Genomic DNA, 19,332 nt, shown 5'->3' on the forward strand with positions numbered 1-19,332 from the left:
GCTGGGGTGGTAGTCCCCGCTGCCTGCCAGTGCGCAGCCTTAGCACACGTGGCCTTTCGGGCTTCTCACCCCCTGCACGGCTTCCTTTCCGTGGGGCACCACTGCAGTATTTACACCACCAGGATCATTAGATGATGGTGCTGTTGTGAGGTCTGGTGTGTAGGGACAATGTCACCCCATACCCGGGCAGTAGCGGATTGCCGGAATCAGACACCTCCCCTACAGGTTATTAATGGGCCGCCTGCGTCAATACTGCGCAGTGGATGCAGTCGCTGTGGTGAGGTGGGGGGGCCCTGCTTCCTACCTCTGGTGCGCCGGTCGTCCGCAAGCCCGAATCTAATCAGCAGGGTTTCCATTCGGGGCCGTCGCCGCACGTTGTGTAAATCAGGGCTCGCGCCGATGCCAGGCGGCCCCCTCCCGTCTCAGACAGCGTAAGAGCACTAAATCGTTATTCGTGCCGTCACCGCGATCTTCTGCGGTCGCGGACGCTGTATATGCTGCCGCTAATCACCTTAGTTCTGCAAAGCGGCACTGCGTCAGAGCCGTGCCGGGTTGTCTCCTTCTAATCCAGACACCGAGCGCCGCTCCCAATTGGCACCAGATCCTCGTGCGTGCCGCGGCCGGCACCGCGCCAACTTCAGTCCCCGGCTTGTCTCACCGAGGTAGGCCACGTTTTTCCGTCCGACTTCGCTGCCTCTAGGAATCCGTATTCGAGTTCGGACCACCAGCGGTGCAGGCACGGGTTCTTCCGACAGCACTAACTGCACTTAGAAGCGGAAAAAGCCTCCGAATCAGTGTACGGATCTGCGGGGAAGTTATTCGGACGGCAGAGACCCCTTAGGCTGCGGCCATTTTCTCGGGCTGCTAGCCACGCCCCCTCTATTCTATTACTTTTGATAGACGAAATCAATATCAAATGTCAGATTATTCGGCTGATGGTCTTAGGGATTCTGATTATGCATGGGAATGCCTAGGATGGGGTAAAGAACCGGTTGAGGTCCCAGTAGATCAGAAAGGTCCTTATGTTGATGCAAATGTTTCGGGCTCTACTGATCGGTTTCTGGTTGATACAGGAGCTACTGTCTAAAAAATTGGTTCCTAGGGCTCCCCTGTCTGGTGCAATGATAACATTGATAGGATTCATTGGGACACCTACATCTAGCCCACTGTCACAGCCACTTGTATTTAGTCTTGATAAATGTCCATTTTTGCTTTCCCCTAACACGCTGGATAACATTGTGGGTATCGATATGCTCAAACATTTTCGTGCTACAATACATTGTTCCCCAGAAGGTGTGCGTGTTATATTAAATTATAACTATCCAAAGGCTGAGAGGTCTTGTCTCATTAAAGAGGATGTTGCTCTGGCATCGCTACCTAGTACTTTGTGGGCTACATCAGACAACAATGTGGGACACATGGTTATTCCACCAGTACATATTCAAGTGAAGGAAGGTGCCTCGTTGCCTCGACTGCCCCAATATAAAATATCTTGGGAAGGCGAAGAAGCATTAATACACATTGTTCAGGATTTAATCAAGATGGGGTTGTGGAAGAAGTCCCTTACAATACCTGTAATAGTCCTATTCTTCATATTTTGAAAAAAGATACTGACACTAAAATGCACAGATTCATCATTGACTTACGAGAGGTCAACAAAATAGTGGTGCCCCAATACCCGGTAGTCTCTGACATCACGACACTTCTTACTATGATTCCTCCTACTGCCACTACATTTAGTGTGATCGATTTAAAGAATGTATTTTCCTCGATACCTATTCACCCTGACAGACGTTATTTGTTCTGCTTCACTTTTGAATAATCGATCATTCAGATTTGTTAGAGCTCCACAGGGGTATACAGAGAGTCCTAGCATTTATAGCCAGGCATTGAAAAGGTAGCTTGACTCTGTCCCTGTACCAAAAGGGGTGACTCTTATTCAATATGTCGATGACATCTTGTTGGCTGCGGATACCCCTGAACAGTGTGAAGAAGGAACACTATTATTATTAGCATTCCTTGCCTCTCATCATCACAAATTCTCTTGGAAGAAATTCCAATATTGTAGACAGCAGGTTACCTATTTAGGTCACCTCCTGTCTAAGGAGGGACGTGCACTCACACCGGATTGCATTCAAGCTATTTTAGACACGCCTGTGCCCCGTACTCAGAAGGATGTTCGTGCGCTGATTGGCCTTACTTCCTTCTGTAGCCAGTGGATCCCTAGCTTTTCTCACATTGTTAAACCCTTGTTGGCCCTTTTGACTAAAGACACTCCGATGTCCCTCCCATGGACTACTGAATGCCAGAATGCTTTTCAACAGTTATATCAAGCTCTTTGTTCTGCACCAGTATTAGGAACTCCAGACTACACTAAGGCCTTCACACTCAATGTACACGAGAGGGACGGTTGCGCTCTCTCAGTTTTAACACAGACACACGGTAATAAGCAGCGCCTTGTGTATATTTCTCAGCTGTCCTTGATCCAGTCGCCCGTGCGCTGCCTGGGTGTTTTCAAGCGGTGGCGTCAACGGCTGTGTCCATACGTCAGAGTGAGGGAATAGTCTTGTCACATAGATTGCTTGTGCTAGTACCCCATTCAGTTGATGCTTTGTTAAATCAAACGAAAACACAGCATTTGACTAGTGTTCATTTGACAGGCTATGAATTGACACTTTTGGCCCCTCATATCACACTGAAAAGATGTTTGACTCTGAATCCTGCTACATTATTGCCATTTCCAGCTACTCAGTCTCAGTCCGAAGAGTTACATGACTGTATATCCCTTACTGAAGAACAAACAAAGGGTTATGTTGACCTACAAGATACACCTCTTTCTAGTGTTGATGGGGAATTGCGGGTTGATGGATCCTGCCTGAAATTGCCTGATGGCACTACATCTGCTGCTTATGCAATTACAACACTTCAGACAGTAGTTGAGACAGCTCAAGCAGCTTAGTTGATAGCACTGACAAGAGCATGTGAGCTTAGTACAGAGTTGCTTGTTAACATTTACACTGATAGCCTATACGCCTCCGGCTTGGCTCATAACTTCGGGCAACTCTGGAAAGAAAGAGGCTTTCTTACTTCACATGGGACACAAATACTGCATGGGGAATTAGTACATAATCTCCTCACTGCCTTGCCATATCCTAAGAAAGTGGCAATTGTTAAGTGTAGTGCACACAAGAAAGTGACTGATAAAATAGGAAAAGGAAATGCCTTTGCAGATTACAGAGATTGTGAGAGTGCAGTGCAGCGAAGTATCACATCTATGTATGTATTTAAGTCACAGGCTGAACGTTGGCATGATGCCAGACAAGAGGTTCTGGACATGCAGCAATCTGCTTCTGTTGAAGAATTAGACCAATTGTCTAAGGAGGGAGCATTGGATGATGGGGGCTGTTGGAGGAATAAAGAAATGACAAAATTGAAGTTACTCACAGCCTATTTACATCCTATGATTCACATGGCACATGGGCTGGCACATGTTGGAGCATCCTCAATGGCAAAGCAACTTATGCAAGTTTGGCATCATCCAGATATTGCCGGCACAGCTAAAAAGATAGTCCAGTCTTGTCTGATCTGTCTCCAGTATAATCCTGGAAAGGGAACACAAACTCCCAACAGGAGGGTCTGCAATACCTACTGCACCTTTTGAAATTCTGCAAATGGATTACATCCAATTTGAACGCTGCAACAATCTGAAGTATGTTCTGGTGGTGGTTTGTGCCTTTAGTAAATAGGTGGAGGCATACGCCACGAAAGATAATACAGCTCTTACTACAGCAAAGGTGCTCCTAAAGGAGTTTTTCACCAGATTTGGAATTTGTCGAGTTTTGTGGAGTGACAACGGACCCCAGTTTTTTGGGCAAGTTTTTGAGTAGCTCAGGAAAGCGTTGGGAATCAAGCAGAAGTTGCATGCTGCTTTTCATCCACAATCAGCAGGACTAGTGGAACGTTACAACTCTGCCCTCAAATTGAAGTTGGCCAAAATACAGGCTTCCACATCTTTGAAATGGCCTGATGCGTTGCCCTTAGCATTGCTATCTATTAGATCGATACCACATACACGATCTGGCCTCACACCGTATGAGGTGGTTTTTGGAAGGCCAATGAATATTTGGAGGATCCTTAAGCCACGCCCTATACATGATGTACCTTGTGTATTGATGAGTGACTATTTGTCTCAGTTGACTGACAGTTTGTCTTCTATTTATCAACAGGTTCGAGAGACTTCCAGACAGGTTGCAGGGTGAGGGCCATGATCTACGGCCTGGTGACTTCGTTCTGACGAAGTCTTTTCAGCAGACCAGCTCCTTGGAGCCTCGTTGGTGTGGCCCTGAGCAGGTGCTCTTGGCTACCAGGACTGCGGTTCGAGTGACCAACCGGAAGAACTGGGTTCATGGGACACATTGCCGGAAAGTGTTGCATGACCTAGTGAGCCCAGCTGCGTTGGCAGATGACCGCAATATCCTGGATACCGGGAAAGGACAAGCCACGTCACCTGAAGGACCTGAGGAAAGTCTTCCCGGACCACACGATCCCTGGTACATCTTGATATCAGCTGCGACCCCAGAAGAAAGACACTTCGTTGCTGAAAAAGACTGTTTGAGCCACTGTCCTGGGTAGTGAAAGACTGAGTTACAAAGGGGGGTAACCTTTTTGTGACTACTCGTCTCAATCTCAGTGAAGAAACCAACGTCTGCCCAGGACCTTAGGGCACCGTCTGTTTTTCAACGACAAGATGAACATGTCTAAGGAAAAGAAGCAAGTTGCTGCAAGAGTTTGTGATCGAAAGTTCATTCAAATGTTGCATCACACCCACAATGCTACGAACATTACCAACTGTTGGGTGTGTGGAATGATGCCAGCTCATCAGAAAAAGGGAGGAACGCCTTTTATTCCTTTGTTGTTTTCACATAATGGCTCCTGCAGAGCCTGGTTTGCACTATTGTGGGCTTCTCATATTGGTAATATTACCAACTTTGATGTAGAAAGACTTAGGATCCACAAGCTAAAGGAACTGTATGGGAAATGAAGGAGTATCGTTGAGAAAATTCCCCCACACACTACATTTTCCCCAACACTCAAACTATCAAGGGTAAAGGATCTCCTGTTATAGCTGTTACTAGAGCTCGAGCAGACCTTTGTGTGAGCAGCATTGGCAATATCCCTGTGGGAAAAAGTGACTGTACCTTAGTGTTGAACATTACTGGAATGAACAATAGCAGTTTTTTGTCCTCGCATAACACCTATTTCATTTGCGGAAATAAAGGTTAATACCATCTACCTATTGGTTGGTCAGGTAGCTGGTATGTGTCCTTTTTGCTACCAGCTGTGTTCTTGTCACTTGCATCTTACCATAGAGACTAGAAACTGTTTAATGACATTTCCAAAAATGGATTCAAGAGGACAATAAACAACGATGAGGTGGATCAAACTGATACTGCACTACAGCAGTATATTGACTTTAATTTGGGACTGTTCTTCTTTGTTGGTGCGGCCTTAAACAGCATAAGGATAAGGCGCTTAACACGTGTTGTAGAGGCTGTAACCAATCAGACAGCCGTGGCACTTGGAAATATCACGGAAGAACTACAAATTGCAAGAATTGTGGCGCTCCAAAACAGGATGGTCCTCGATGTCATCTTGGCTGACCGTGGTGGAGCATGCCGCATCATTGGTAGCAGCTGTTTTGTGTACATCCCTGACCACGCCCCATCAGTTTTTGAAACAATTTCTAAACTGCACAAAATAGCCACTGAAATCCATCAGGATTCAGGGACATGGACTTTGACTGGATGGCTATAGACTATGTTTACTGTATGGGGCTGGAAAATATTGTCAGCCCTATTTATATTTTTTCCTAATCTTTTCACTTGTTGCCTATGTATTCAAAGCGGCCCAATGCTCTGTTCCCTTTGTATCTCTACCTGTACCTCATGTATACCGACTAAACAAAGTGTCAAGAATGTAAATGCCCTCCTAGCAATGGACCAGGAAATTAATGAACTCATGAGAATAGATGTACAGGATATCTTCCGTGCCCCTTCTAAGTGGGAGAGATGTCTTCAGCTAATGCTAAAAGGGTCGTCTGTGGAAATCGAAAATAATTGCTTTTAGCATGAGCTGAAGCCATCTTGTTTGCAGCATCCATTTTGTTAGCCTTGTGATTCTACCGTTTTCACTGGTGCTTGCTTTTCTATTCTTCTTGAGTCATCAGCTTTAGTTAACTCCTTCTTTTCTAGGCTCAAGCAATGTATATTTGCTGAGAAAAGGCCTGTAGCTGCTAGAATGCTTGCAACTGTAAGCAGTTCTGCTCCCCCCTCCCACTTTGCTGACTAAGTGATCTCCCATCTGCCCATGTTTGTCTGTAGTTATTCCTGTGTATGTTTGTACCTTCTATTTGTAACTACATACTTACTCTGCAACAAAGGGTGTATATAAGCACCATGGTCTCTGTATTCCATGTACTACCTCCTGCAGCACTTGAGGGTGTTGTATTGACGTAGTCCCACTCATGAGTGATTAATAAACTTGTTATTTGAATTCCAGCTTCAGTGCCAATCTCTATTTTGTCGGTTTAAGGACCCCTGGACAGAGAAGGATGAACCGTGCACCGGATTGCCCCTAAAAACGCACATTTCCACAACACCCCCATAGAACTTCATATACACCCACTCCCACACAACCACTCACAAACCCATTCACAGTCCCATACCAGTATTCACTGATTCATAGATCTACACACACATCCACTCAACTCACTCAACCATACAGCCACTCATACACCCACTCAGTCACTAATACAGCCACTATTTTTAGAGAACAAAGGTCCTTAGCATAATAATGTATAATGAAAATATTTCAACATAGACTTCGATAAGACCTATGGACATTCTTCCAATGTCCAGCCGGACAGAGGAACATTTATTAGGACAATACAATAGGGTTTATTCAAGATGTAGAGCACAGAAAAAATGAAACAAGGGCACAATCCTGTACCGAGTTTTGACAGAAGGAAATAAGAAAGAGGCAAGAGTAGCAGGCAAGAGCTTTTGGAGCAAAAAGGTGGCTTACAATACAATAAATTCTTGAGTAAGCTCTGACCAACAGAAACCACAATACACTTTTCACAATGGATAAATTGCGGTGCTGTTATGAAAAGTCGACGTTTCGATCCCTAGCTCCTAATACAATGGGATCATCCTCAGGACTACACAATAAACAGTTGCCTGATTTGATTTTTACGCCTTCAGTTTGGCTCGTGGAGTGCCATAGAAGGCAAGGGTGGCCTTTGGTATTGCGTGGAATCACCTTGAGTCGGGCTAGTGGCCGTGTCAGGGAGATAGATTACTGAATCCTGACTTTAGGCAGGGAAGGGCGTCTGCATGGTTGCACCCGGATGGTTCAAGGCTATCTACCCCTACGAACAGAAGACCAGACGACTCCCCGCTCCGGAGGAGAGAGACTCCATTGAGCTCCGCAGTTATCGGCAGCCATTGTTTGTTGCCATACATCCGGGTGCAACCATGCAGACGCCCTTCCCTGCCTGAAGTCAGGATTCAGTTATCTATCTCCCTGACACGGCCACTAGCCCGACTCAAGGTGATTCCACGCAATACCAAAGGCCACCCTTGCCTTCTATGGCACTCCACGAGCCAAACTGAAGGCGTAAAAATCAAATCAGGCAACTGTTTATTGTGTAGTCCTGAGGATGATCCCATTGTATTAGGAGCTAGGGATCGAAACGTCGACTTTTCATAACAGCCCCGCAATTTATCCATTGTGAAAAGTGTATTGTGGTTTCTGTTGGTCAGAGCTTACTCAAGAATTTATTGTATTGTAAGCCACCTTTTTGCTCCAAAAGCTCTTGCCTGCTACTCTTGCCTCTTTCTTATTTCCTTCTGTCAAAACTCGGTACAGGATTGTGCCCTTGTTTCATTTTTTCTGTGCTCTACATCTTGATTAAACCCTATTGTATTGTCCTAATAAATGTTCCTCTGTCCGGCTGGACATTGGAAAAATGTCCATAGGTCTTATCGAAGTCTATGTTGAAATATTTTCATTATACATTATTATGCTAAGGACCTTTGTTCTCTAAAAATAATTAATCACCCGAGGTCCAAAGCTACCAATATCGGGTCCCCTTGTTATTTATACTGTCACTAATATAGCCACTGACATATCCACTCATACACCCATTCACACACTGAGTCCGTCACCCATAGAACTACTCACACACCTAGTCACTCATCTATACAGTCAATCACACATTCATTCACCCATACAGTCACTCGTATACCCCATCACTCACCTATATAGCCTTTCACATACTCAGTTACTCACCCATATACCCCTGACACATGCACTCACTCACCAAAACAGCCATAAACACACCCACTCACCCATATAGCCCCTCACACACACTCACTAATACATAGAGCCACAAACTCACCCATACAGGCAGTCACACACCCCTTGCCCACCCACAGACACTCAGACACCCATAGAGGTACTCAGACATCCAATCACTCACCAATACAGAAACTCACATACCTACTCACACATCCATACAACCACTTAAACAGCAACTGACAGGCAGATACTGACATTCACACAACCAATCACTCGCCCACACATTCTCTGAGACACCTAACCATTCACTTATATTTTCTCACACACTCACTGAATCATCCAATGAGGCACTCTTACACCCATTGATTCACCAATACACCTTAGTGTATATATAATTAACACTCAAACCTGTGGGATAAAAACTCAGTCACTGGATGACGTCATCAGTGATGTAATTTGAGAGGTAATCAGTGATGTCACTGACCATGTCATGTGTGATGTAATATGTGATGTCAAAAGCAGTGCATTGCGGGGGCGTGAGTTTTAGTTAGCTCAGCTAACCATAACTGCTGAATTTCACTGTTTTTTTAAGAGTGAAATCTGACCCTAACTAGAACATCCCTGTGACCTTTGTTTTTTTCAATGAAAATATATATATATATATATATATATATATATATATATATATATATATATATATATAAATATGTCTATACACTGGTGCGTCAAATTCCCTTTATTACCTCCTAAAAATGAAAGATGCACATGATATATAATCAGCATATAATGAGGCAAGGGGAATTTGACAATATTGTAGTAAATAAAGCACGAGCACTTTTAAAAAATCGGAAAAATTAAGGAAGAATATAGCTGTTTGTAACATGGGGATTTTTTTAGATTTTATTAATTTTCTCACATTTTAGGCACTTTAACAAGTGGTCCATTCTAGACAACTAATATTACGCTATGCCAGCCCTTCATTGCATTCAAGCAAATTATTATGAGAAAAAAACAATAAACGATTTAACATTATAATGGGACTGGCAAATGTTTCACAATACATAATTCAAGAAACCAGCATTTATGCAAATTATTAAATTCCGATTGTGTTTTTGTAAATAATGTGTTGCTAACTCAGTCTTATTTGTATTTATATATTTATATTGTATGATTGTTAGCCACATGATTTGTTTGAGCATTTACGCGTAAATAATGTCTTCTATGTCTATGAATTATTTGATTGGACACTGTCACTTTAAATGGATTGAGCACACGAAGTAATGCTGTCATGTGATCAAGGCAGGGAGCTGTCGAAACGCGTCATGGCGACTTACTAAGGAAATAAAATAAGAAAACCAGCACTTATCTTGGGTCCACTCTCGTTTGTTGGTGTTGAGAAACTTGATGAGACGAGACTGTTTCATATATATATATATATATATATATATATATATATATATATATATATATATATATATATATATTTCTTCCAATCCTGGTATCTCGCATGCAGAAACAGGCACTGACTCCGTGGGATGCTATTCAAAGAAAATTCTTTATTCCAACAATGTGGCCCAGACGCGTATCGCCGGACGAGTCCGCCTTGCTCACTGTGTCTGGCCTCACTCTGGGAAGTTAATTTAAGCATATACACACACATATATATATATATATATATATATATATACACACATACACACACGTTTGTGTGGTTATATGTGTAAAAATATGTATCAATACCACCAAAGTGTGGTAAAGCCCATTTTAAAACCGTGTGTGGTATTACAAAGCATAGTAAAAGTCTATGGAGTGTAATACCAGCATGCAAATTTGTGTGCAGTAAGTATACGTGTTGTAACATCATACATTCTTCTGCACCTGGTGGCAGTTGAAAGTTGTTGCTCAGAATGTATGGGTGCCAGTCCTAGTGGGTCATGCAGGTGTTCTCATTCCTATAATCTAAAAGGAATAAACTAGCAGCTTTTTTCTACCAGCAGCAGAAGACTGCTTTATTGCATAGAGCACAAAGAAAGCAATTTACAAAACATTCCTTGACAGCGAGGATAACAATATCAGATAATGTGAACAAACACGCCCAACATTCCTTGTTAAGTATTTATTTTGTTAATCTGGATTTTCGCGTCTATGCACTGATAATTGACTTCCAAAAACAATTCAAAATAATTGGGAAGAAAGTAGAGTAAAATGTATTATACAGCTGATATAAAAGTTAAATAACTCACATAAAGAGTGCATGCTTTAAGAGAGAAACGGAAGGTGGTGTCCAGGAATAGAGGTCAAGAAGCTGAGAAAAGAAGTAATAATGAGGTCTGTATAATCTCATTCGTAAATAAAGATAACGTTTTAGGCCGTATTTTTTTTTTTAAATAAAGAATCCAGAAATACGACTGCAAAGGCATGGGAATGGCTATGAAAGGGATGGGTGCTCAAGATGTCCAAAATGGCCACCGGAAAACTCCACTAAAGACTGCTGGGTACGCAGTACAACACTTTTAAATGCTTAACTTAAGGAAAGAAACATCCTGCACTTCAACAAAGCTCTGGCTGAGGACGCAGTGCTTCACGTTCATACTTGCATCATCTCAAAGATTTCTTATAGTTTCCCCATTTCCAGTCATTCAATTCGGTTCAAAGGTGGTAGTGCACTAACGGAGACTTTTGGGACAAGACATAGCAATTCAAAATTTGACTTTCCTTGGTCAAGCAGAAAAAACAAAAACGTTAAGCGCATGTACTAAGACTAAAATGTATTGTAATGTAAACATGGTAAATATACTTTTAAACTTAGTGGAATCTTATGGAAGACAGGCGAAATTCCTTACATCGTGCGATAGGATATATATCTTAAGAAGTGAGTCAATTATTATTGTTATTATTTGAATCCAACAAACCACGCTGAAGAAAAGTAAAGTTGGCTGCAACGAGACTGGAAGACCAGACGCAGTCTCTTGTTTTCCCCAGTCCCCAACTCAGGAAATGACAAGGGGGCATACCATCACGGTGCAATCAGGAACTGCACCAATGATCAAGAAAGGAAGAAACAGGTGTGGATTGTGGCTGCAGTTATCACTACGAACTGCATGTGGACAATCAACAACATGTTAGAATAAAATATCACCCAAGGCACTGAGTGGCGGCATATTGTGACTAGTGGAACACAAATTAAAGTTTGAGCTATCATTTCCCGACTCTGCAAAATGCCCATGTTTTAGCTCCCTTCATCTTCAAAAGATGAACAATGGTTTAGTGACCTTTAAAAATTGTGAAATTGTTGAATATTAGAAAGGATCACTTAAAGAAATACACAATTTGTGCTGAGGTTCAAAGGCACAAAGGTCATTATGAGGAGTAATAGCCAGAATGGACCAATGTATATTGTGAATAATTAAGGTTACACTCAGAATATGCATGTGAAACTGGAGCCTCGGTTACAATGATCCAATATGTGGCATCCGATCAATATTATGCGGAAACAAGGACGATAAAGAGAGCTCATCGCTACCAGTTGTGGCTTTTCATGGTATATAAATCCAGCATTTGGGTCCAATATGGGCTTCTACCGCCAATCTACAGTATCACAATCCCATCTGTGGTTTCCAAAACCAGAATAATATTTGGGAGCACGTCTGCTCCAAGCTAAAACAGAAAATGTGTTTAACTCATCATCTCATTTACGGTCAATGTTAGTTTGGTCTGTTCGTTTAATGATTTATTGTCTACCTTTTGCTGTTCAAACTCATCGTTCTTCGTATAATTTATTATGTAAAACAATATTGTGTACTTAAACCGGAAAATGGCGTCTCTCTGGCATAAAGTTAATGGAGAAACCATTAGATGGAAGGTAAAAAAAAAAAACTGTGTGGCATTTATCAGTAAACCGGCAGGCTTAAAAACTGTGAAATCATCAAAGTGGACACTGTAACTATTTTACAGGACTCAGCCTCGACGTTTCTGCTTTTCCGCCTAAAAATGTATACAAAGCAGAACGGATGGGTGGGTGCGTGTTATGAACAGTCACTCACTCACAGTGCATTGCTTTTCACAAACAGAAAAATCAGCACTCGGAACAGAAAGCATTTGAACAGGAATTCTGTACTTACAGAGATTGTACCATTGTCTAGGCCTACGGACAGCCTCCTGGTTTCCGGGTTAAAAGACATGCATGAACATGGAGCTGAAAAAGATGAAAATGTGGATGAAATTAATAAGCTGTGGCTCGCACCGCGCTTCATGACTCACGCATAAACTTTAAGTAACACGCTGCCTTATTCCACCCACGTCATTTGTCTCTTCACAAAGGTTTCGCAGTAATAGGGCTCATTGCGTGCAGAGCTGGTTCCTTCCGTCCCGGACAAAGCGCTGCAATTATGCCAGTCACCCTCCGGGCCGCCATAAGTAAACTCGTTAGAAAAGAACATTTACCTTACAGTCGTGCTGGGTTTGTGCGGTACACTGACATTTAGTACATGAGACAAAACTAGAGCTGTTTGCGATTAGAAAGAAACAAGCGCATTTCCTGTCTCTCAAATGATTAAGCATCTTTTTTTAACTAGATTCACACTTTCAAATAATTATTTTAGGACAGTAAGTCTAACTTGATGCAAAATACAGTACACATATTTGACAACTGGTTATGAAATTTGCCCTTGTTTAATCTCACTGTATTTCATTATAAGGAGTCAATGGATCAAATGTGAACAAGTCGACTGCTTCTGCCTTTTAATTATGCATATTGGAGATGACATAAGCGGGGTGACCCTGTCACAGGCTTTTACTAATCGAGTTCAATATTACAGTGACTGCACTGTGCTACACTGAGAAGGTAATCCTGGACTTCAAAAGTTCCGACCCCTCCAACCTAAACTTCACTCCAATTGGCTGCTTGTCAAACGACGAATTGAACAAACAAAAGCCTTTGCCTGGTACACTAAGCTTACCTTTCCCAGTTTTATTCAGTCCCAAGTGCCCGACCAGATACCCAAGATCGGCCTCCGAACACAACCTTTCAATGCGCCTAAACTTCCAGAACAAAGTTTGCAATCTAGAAGACATCCTTAGATTCTTTCCCTAAATTATACTGGGGCCCAAAACCCACTGTAGAAACAGTCGGTCTTTTGTGTATTACATTTTTTAACTGTATGCAGTAAATTGTCACAGATATTCATGTGGAAGAAGAAATGAGGTCTTACAGGTTTAACCATATTTTACATACAACATATTGTGAGGTAGTTAACTTATTGTAATGCTGTAGGTGTACATTGTGAATTATCTTTCAATACTTCTATAATGAAAATACTGATATCTGGGAAGGTTATTGTATATGCAAGAGATATGAAATGCAAAGCAAGAGAGTGTAAGGGAGGTAAGGAAATGTTAGTTCCATTATCAGTGGATAAGGAGACAATAGCTGAAGCCCTGTTAGTAGTAAGCCTCCAATGAGGGATTTGGTAAAATATTTTATTGCCCATAATTACCAGGGAAACAATCCTAATCTTAAATAGACCAAATCTTTATCTCTGATACATTGCCTTTAACCGTGATAAAAGATAAAATAGCTGACACTCACGTTAATTCGGACGCGGATAGTTTTGTGTAATGCAATAAACAAATCCTTTACAAATACTCTTTTTATTAAAGTTTTATTCTACATAGTTGGACTGCACGTGATGACCAGATCAGTGATGTTGAGGTAGAAGATGATTACAAACTAAGTATTAAGGGCCTGATTTAGATCTCGGCGGACTGGTTACTCCATCACAACGGTGGCAGATATCCCACCCACTGAAATATAAATCACATAGGATATAACGGGATTTATATTTCGGCGGACGGGATATAAATCACCGTCGTGACGGAGTAACCCGTCCTCCAAGATCTAAATCAGATCCTAACTGATTCTGTAAATGGTATAACTGAAGCAGACAAAGTGTTTGATTTTGGACCTTCAAATTGAATTTTAAAGATGCTTTGTTTGATGTCGACAGTGACGTATGCTATATTGGATACTTTAATTACCACTGTAAAAGAACAACTTTTAGACACAGAGCACATGGAGAAGGTTGACAAAGGCATTAAAACATTAATTAAAAAAATAACTGAATAACCTGGCAAAGTAGATAAAGGAACAAGTTACTTACCTTCGGTAACGCATTATCTGGCAGACACTCTATCTAGCTGCATATTCCTTACCTTTGATTTTCCCAGGCGTCAGGCTGGATCCGTAAACGCTTGCTGAGCAATACCCCTTGCGTGCGCGCGCTGTTGGGTGGTCCATTCGGCTCTGTGTGAGGGCGTCGGTTATGATGTCGCAGTACCTATATAGGCACCACCCAGGCATGCGGGCGTCTGTACTTTTCGTTTTTTCCACGCCAGAAGCACAGAGTCATGAAGTAACTGACGTAGTCGTGTGCAAAACTAGGGCCCTGACCGGGGGGGGTGGGGGGGGGGGGGTTTAACCCTAGCCCTACAACATTAGTCCGCAAGGCGGGGAGGCATGTGTTGGGCTGTGAGGCATCTGCAGCTAGATAGTATCTCTACCAGATAATGCGTTACCGAAGGCAAGTAACTTCTTCATCTGATAGAGACTTCTAGCTGCAGATTCCTTACTTCTGAGTTAGATACCCAAGCCATACCATCCCAGCCGTGGGTGGCGGACCAATACCCTATACTAAGAAGTCCTGCAGGACCGAATGGGCAAAATGCCTGTCCCTGCGGACCGGACTGTCCAGGCAATAGTGTTTGGCAAACGTGTGCAAAGATGCCCACGTTGATGCCTGACAGATGTCCAGGACTGGCATACCCCGAGCCAAGGCCATAGTCGCAGCCTTTCTCCTGGTGGAATGGGTCCTTAATCCCCAAGGGGGCTGCTTCTTGGCCAAGGCATAGCAGATCTTAATGCTGAGAACGACCCAGCAAGAGATAGTCCTTTTTTGCACGGCCCTTTCCTTTTTAGCTCCCATGTACCCCACAAAAAGTTGGTCGTCCACCCGGAACTCTTTTTTGAGGTCAAGGTAGAATGACAACGCTCTTTTTGGGTCTAGTCGGTGGAGAAGCTCCTCCTCTTTAGAGGGGATGCGGGGGAGCAAAGAAGGTGGGCAATCTGATGAATTGACCCAGATGAAATGGGGTCACGACCTTTGGTAAAAAGGAAGCCCGGGTGCGAAGCACCACTTTGTCTGGAAAAGACATCAGATAGGGATGCGAGCAAGATAACGCCTGCAACTCACTCATCCTCCGGGCAGATGTAATCGCCACTAAAAAGGCTGTTTTGATGGTCAACAGCCGAAGGCGACACTACTGAAAAGGCTTGAAGGGAGCATGCATTAGGTAGGTGAAGACCAAATTAAGGTCCCACTGTGGCATAACAAAGGGCGTGGGTGGAAACAAGTGGCCAGCCTTTTTAGAAACCCATGTACAATCGGCAGCCGCAAAAAAGGAGACAGAGCAGGAAGGTAACCCTTGAGAGTTCCTAAAGCAGAGCCCTGCTGGGCAAGGGTCAGAATGAATAAAAGAAGAGTGGAAAGAGAAGCAGAAGGAGGGTCAATAGACCTTTCTGTACAGTATAATACACATTTCTGACAACAGCAGGCATATACAGTCTTAGTGGAGGGCTGCTTGGCAGCCAAAATAACGTTACATGCTTTGGGAGGAAGGCCAAAAGCCATTAACTGCCGCCGCTCAATCTCCACGTATGGAGGCGCAGAGTTGACAGGTTCGGATGGAGAACCCTCCCCTGATGCTGCAACATAAGATCCGCCTGAAGGAGCAGTCTGATCGGAGGATCAATGCTCATCTTAAGAAGCTCTGGATACCAGACTGTCCTCGCCTAGTACGGACCCACAAGAATGACTTGGGTCCGGCTGCTCGTGATCATTTTCAGAACCCTGGGCAGAAGTGGTATGGGCGTACAGCAGGCCTGAGCACCGCGCGCGACGAAAAGCGTTCCTGAGCGATAGCCACCTTGGAAACTCCAGCACGCACTGACACTGCGTGATCTCTTCGGAGGCGAACAAATGTAACCAAGGTTCTCCCCACTGATGAAAGAGACCTTGCGCCCTCATCGCCTGGAGACACCATTCGTGATCCACTAGGCACTGACCGCTGAGTTTGTCCGCCCTGGCATTCAGAGAACCTGCCAGGTGTTGACCCACCAGGGTTATGCCCTGCTATTCCAGCCATGTCCAGAGACGTAAGGCCTCTTGACAAAGGGTCCACGACCCCATCACGCCCTGCTTGTTGCAGTACCACATGGCGGTGGTGTTGTCCGTGAACACCTGCTCTAGCTTCCCCTTGACAGAGGGAAGAAATGCTTTCAATGCCAATCGATTCAATCTGAGCTCCAACAAATTTATGTGGCGCCCCGACTCCACCGGAGACCAGTGTCCCTTGATCTCCACCTCTCCCAGATGGCCGCCCCATCCCAGAAGGGAAGCATCTGTCACAACCGTGAGATCTGGTTGGGGAAGGGAAGAGGGATCTGCCGTTGACCCAATTGCGGTTCATCAACCACCACTGCAGATCTTTGGCAGTTCCTTCTGAGATCTCAACAACATCAGTGAGAATTCAATAATGCTGTGCCCACTAGGACCTTAAAGTCCCACTGCAGAGCCCGCATACACCACCTGGCATGCTTTACTAACAGGAGGCCATGAGACCCAACAGCCTCAGAGTCAGTCTCACTGAAATCCAGGATAGAGGCTGAAGCATTGGAATCATAACCTGAATATCCTGGACTCGCTGCACGGGAGGATCGACCCGAAACTGCACTGTGTCCAGAATAGCTCAGATGAAAGGGAGCATCTGAGAAGGAGTCAGGTGTGACTTAAGCACGTTTATGGAGAACCCCAGCAAATGCAGGAGGTTCACCTTAATCTGAAGGTGGGAGACAACAGCCGGGGGCGAGGACGCCTTCAACTGCCAGTCGTCGAGGTAGGGGAAGACTGACACCCGTAACCTGCGCAGATGAGCTGCGACCACCGCCATTACCTTGGTAAACACCCGAGGAGCACTGGTAAGGCCGAAGGAGAGCACGGTAAAGTAAAAGTGCTTACGGCCTATCTTGAACTGCAGGTGACGCATGTGGCCCAGCAGGATGGGGATGTGAAAACACGCATCCTGCAGGTCCAACGCTACCATCCAGTCTTCTTGGTCTAGGGCAGACAAGACCTGAGCTAGAGTGAGCATCTTGAATTTCTCCTTCTTGAGGAAGAGATTGATGGTTCAAAGTTCTAAAATGGGATGCAACCCTTTGTTCTACTTCACAGACAGTAGGAGGAAGAACAGCCACAGACTACTTCTGAACCCGGGACCCTTTCTATAGCTCCCTTGGCAAAGAGAACTGTAACTTCCTCCTGGAGCAATATTAACTGATCCTCCGTCAGCTGTTCCCGCTTTGGCAGAATGGGCGGAGGAAAAGAAAGGAAAGGAAGAGAATAGCCCTCCTGAATGATCTGCAAGACCCACTTGTCCGATGTTATGGACCTCCAGTGGGGGAGATGATGATGAATTCTCCCGCCAACTGGGGTGGTGTGGTCTTGCAGAGTCAGACTAGGAGTGCTTGGAGGTTGCAGCTGCCGAGGGCAGGGTGGCCGACGACTTCTGGCTTCCATTCCTAGGCCGCAATGAACCGCGTCCACGTCCCTGCACGGCTTGGGTAGCCTGCGCAGGACGGTGGCTGAGATAGGGCTAACGCGGCTGGAAACCCTTTCCGTTGCCACGAAGGGGCGAAAGGTAAACTGGCCACGAGAATTAGAAGAGAGGCCCAAGGATCTGGCCTTAGCTCGAGAATCCTTGAACCTCACTGGGGCATAATCTGCCTTTTCCCCAAAAAGGCGGGTTTCATGAAAGGGCATGTCCATCAGATTTGCCTGGACATCACCTGAGAAGCCAGTTGTCCTAAGCCAGACGTGGTACCTCAAGGCCACTGTGATGGAAATCCATCTGCCCAGTGAATCAGTCGTATCAAGGCCACACGTTATGGGGAATTTTGCTGCATCTCTCCCATCCTTAAGTGCCTGAGAGAGCACAGCCCGGGCCTCCTCCAGGACTTTTGGCAGCACTTCAGCAACCGTCTCCCAAAGGGAGTGGCAGAAACAGCCCAATAAGCATGCTGTATTCACCGATCACAATGCGAGACTGGAGGAAGAAAACATTTTCTTTCCAAATGAATCCAGTCTTTTGGATTCCCTATCCAGAGGAGCGGAAGGGAACGCGCCTTGTGATGTAGAGGCTTGCACCACCAAACATTCTGGGGTGCGGTGATGGCTGAGGAACTTTGGGTCACCCAGAGCTGCGCGATGGTGGTGGGCAATTGTCCCATTCACAGGAGCCCCTGTGCTAGGCTTGTACCACATCCCTAGAAGGGCATCAGTAAGTTCTTCATTGAAGGGAAAAAAGGGTTCTGAAGTGGAAGCCACAGGCTGAAGCACTTCACTCAAGAGATTAGTCCTGACCTCCACTGAGGGCAGCTCCAGTCCAAGGACCTCGGCTGCCCTCTTGACCACCACTGTATAAGATGCCCCCTCCTCCATAACCACAGTTGGCGGAGCGAGCATGCCAGTATCTGGAGAAGTTTCCAGTCCACTGGCTTCCCTAAGTTCCCCATACCAGTCCAACTGCTCTGCAGAGTCATCCTGGTTTTCCAGAGGGTCCATAGACCCCTCCCATTCATCTCCCGAGCCTAACACGTCCACAAAGTCTTCAGGCGACAACATAGAACCCATGGGTTCAATCAACGTCGGAATCGGCATTGTTCCAATTCCGTGAAGTCTGGGATAAGGATGGAGCTGGCACTGCCGATGGGCATTGGCGTTGTCAAAGGAACCAACTTCGGGTCCGGTGCCGGGGGGATGTCGCACTGGCACGACCGGCATCTACCCAGATCAGATCTATGAGGCCTCCGGATTTAGGGCAGTGCGACTGGTGCGGCCGCACTGGGTAGTGACCTGTGGA

General features: G+C 44.8%; 1 protein-coding gene across 1 annotated transcript in view; it reads right to left on the reverse strand.

Annotated features, from left to right (window-relative positions):
* WDFY2 (WD repeat and FYVE domain containing 2) overlaps positions 1-19,332 on the reverse strand; it is a 514,044-nt gene that overhangs the window by 368,694 nt on the left and 126,018 nt on the right. Inside the window, exon 3 of the mRNA XM_085621796.1 lies at positions 12,483-12,556. Within this exon, the coding sequence (XP_085477922.1) occupies positions 12,483-12,556 (74 nt within the window). The remainder of the gene's footprint in view (positions 1-12,482; positions 12,557-19,332) is intronic.

Source organism: Triturus cristatus, chromosome 8 (assembly GCF_964204655.1).
Source record: "Triturus cristatus chromosome 8, aTriCri1.1, whole genome shotgun sequence".
NCBI classification, from domain to species: domain Eukaryota; kingdom Metazoa; phylum Chordata; class Amphibia; order Caudata; family Salamandridae; genus Triturus; species Triturus cristatus.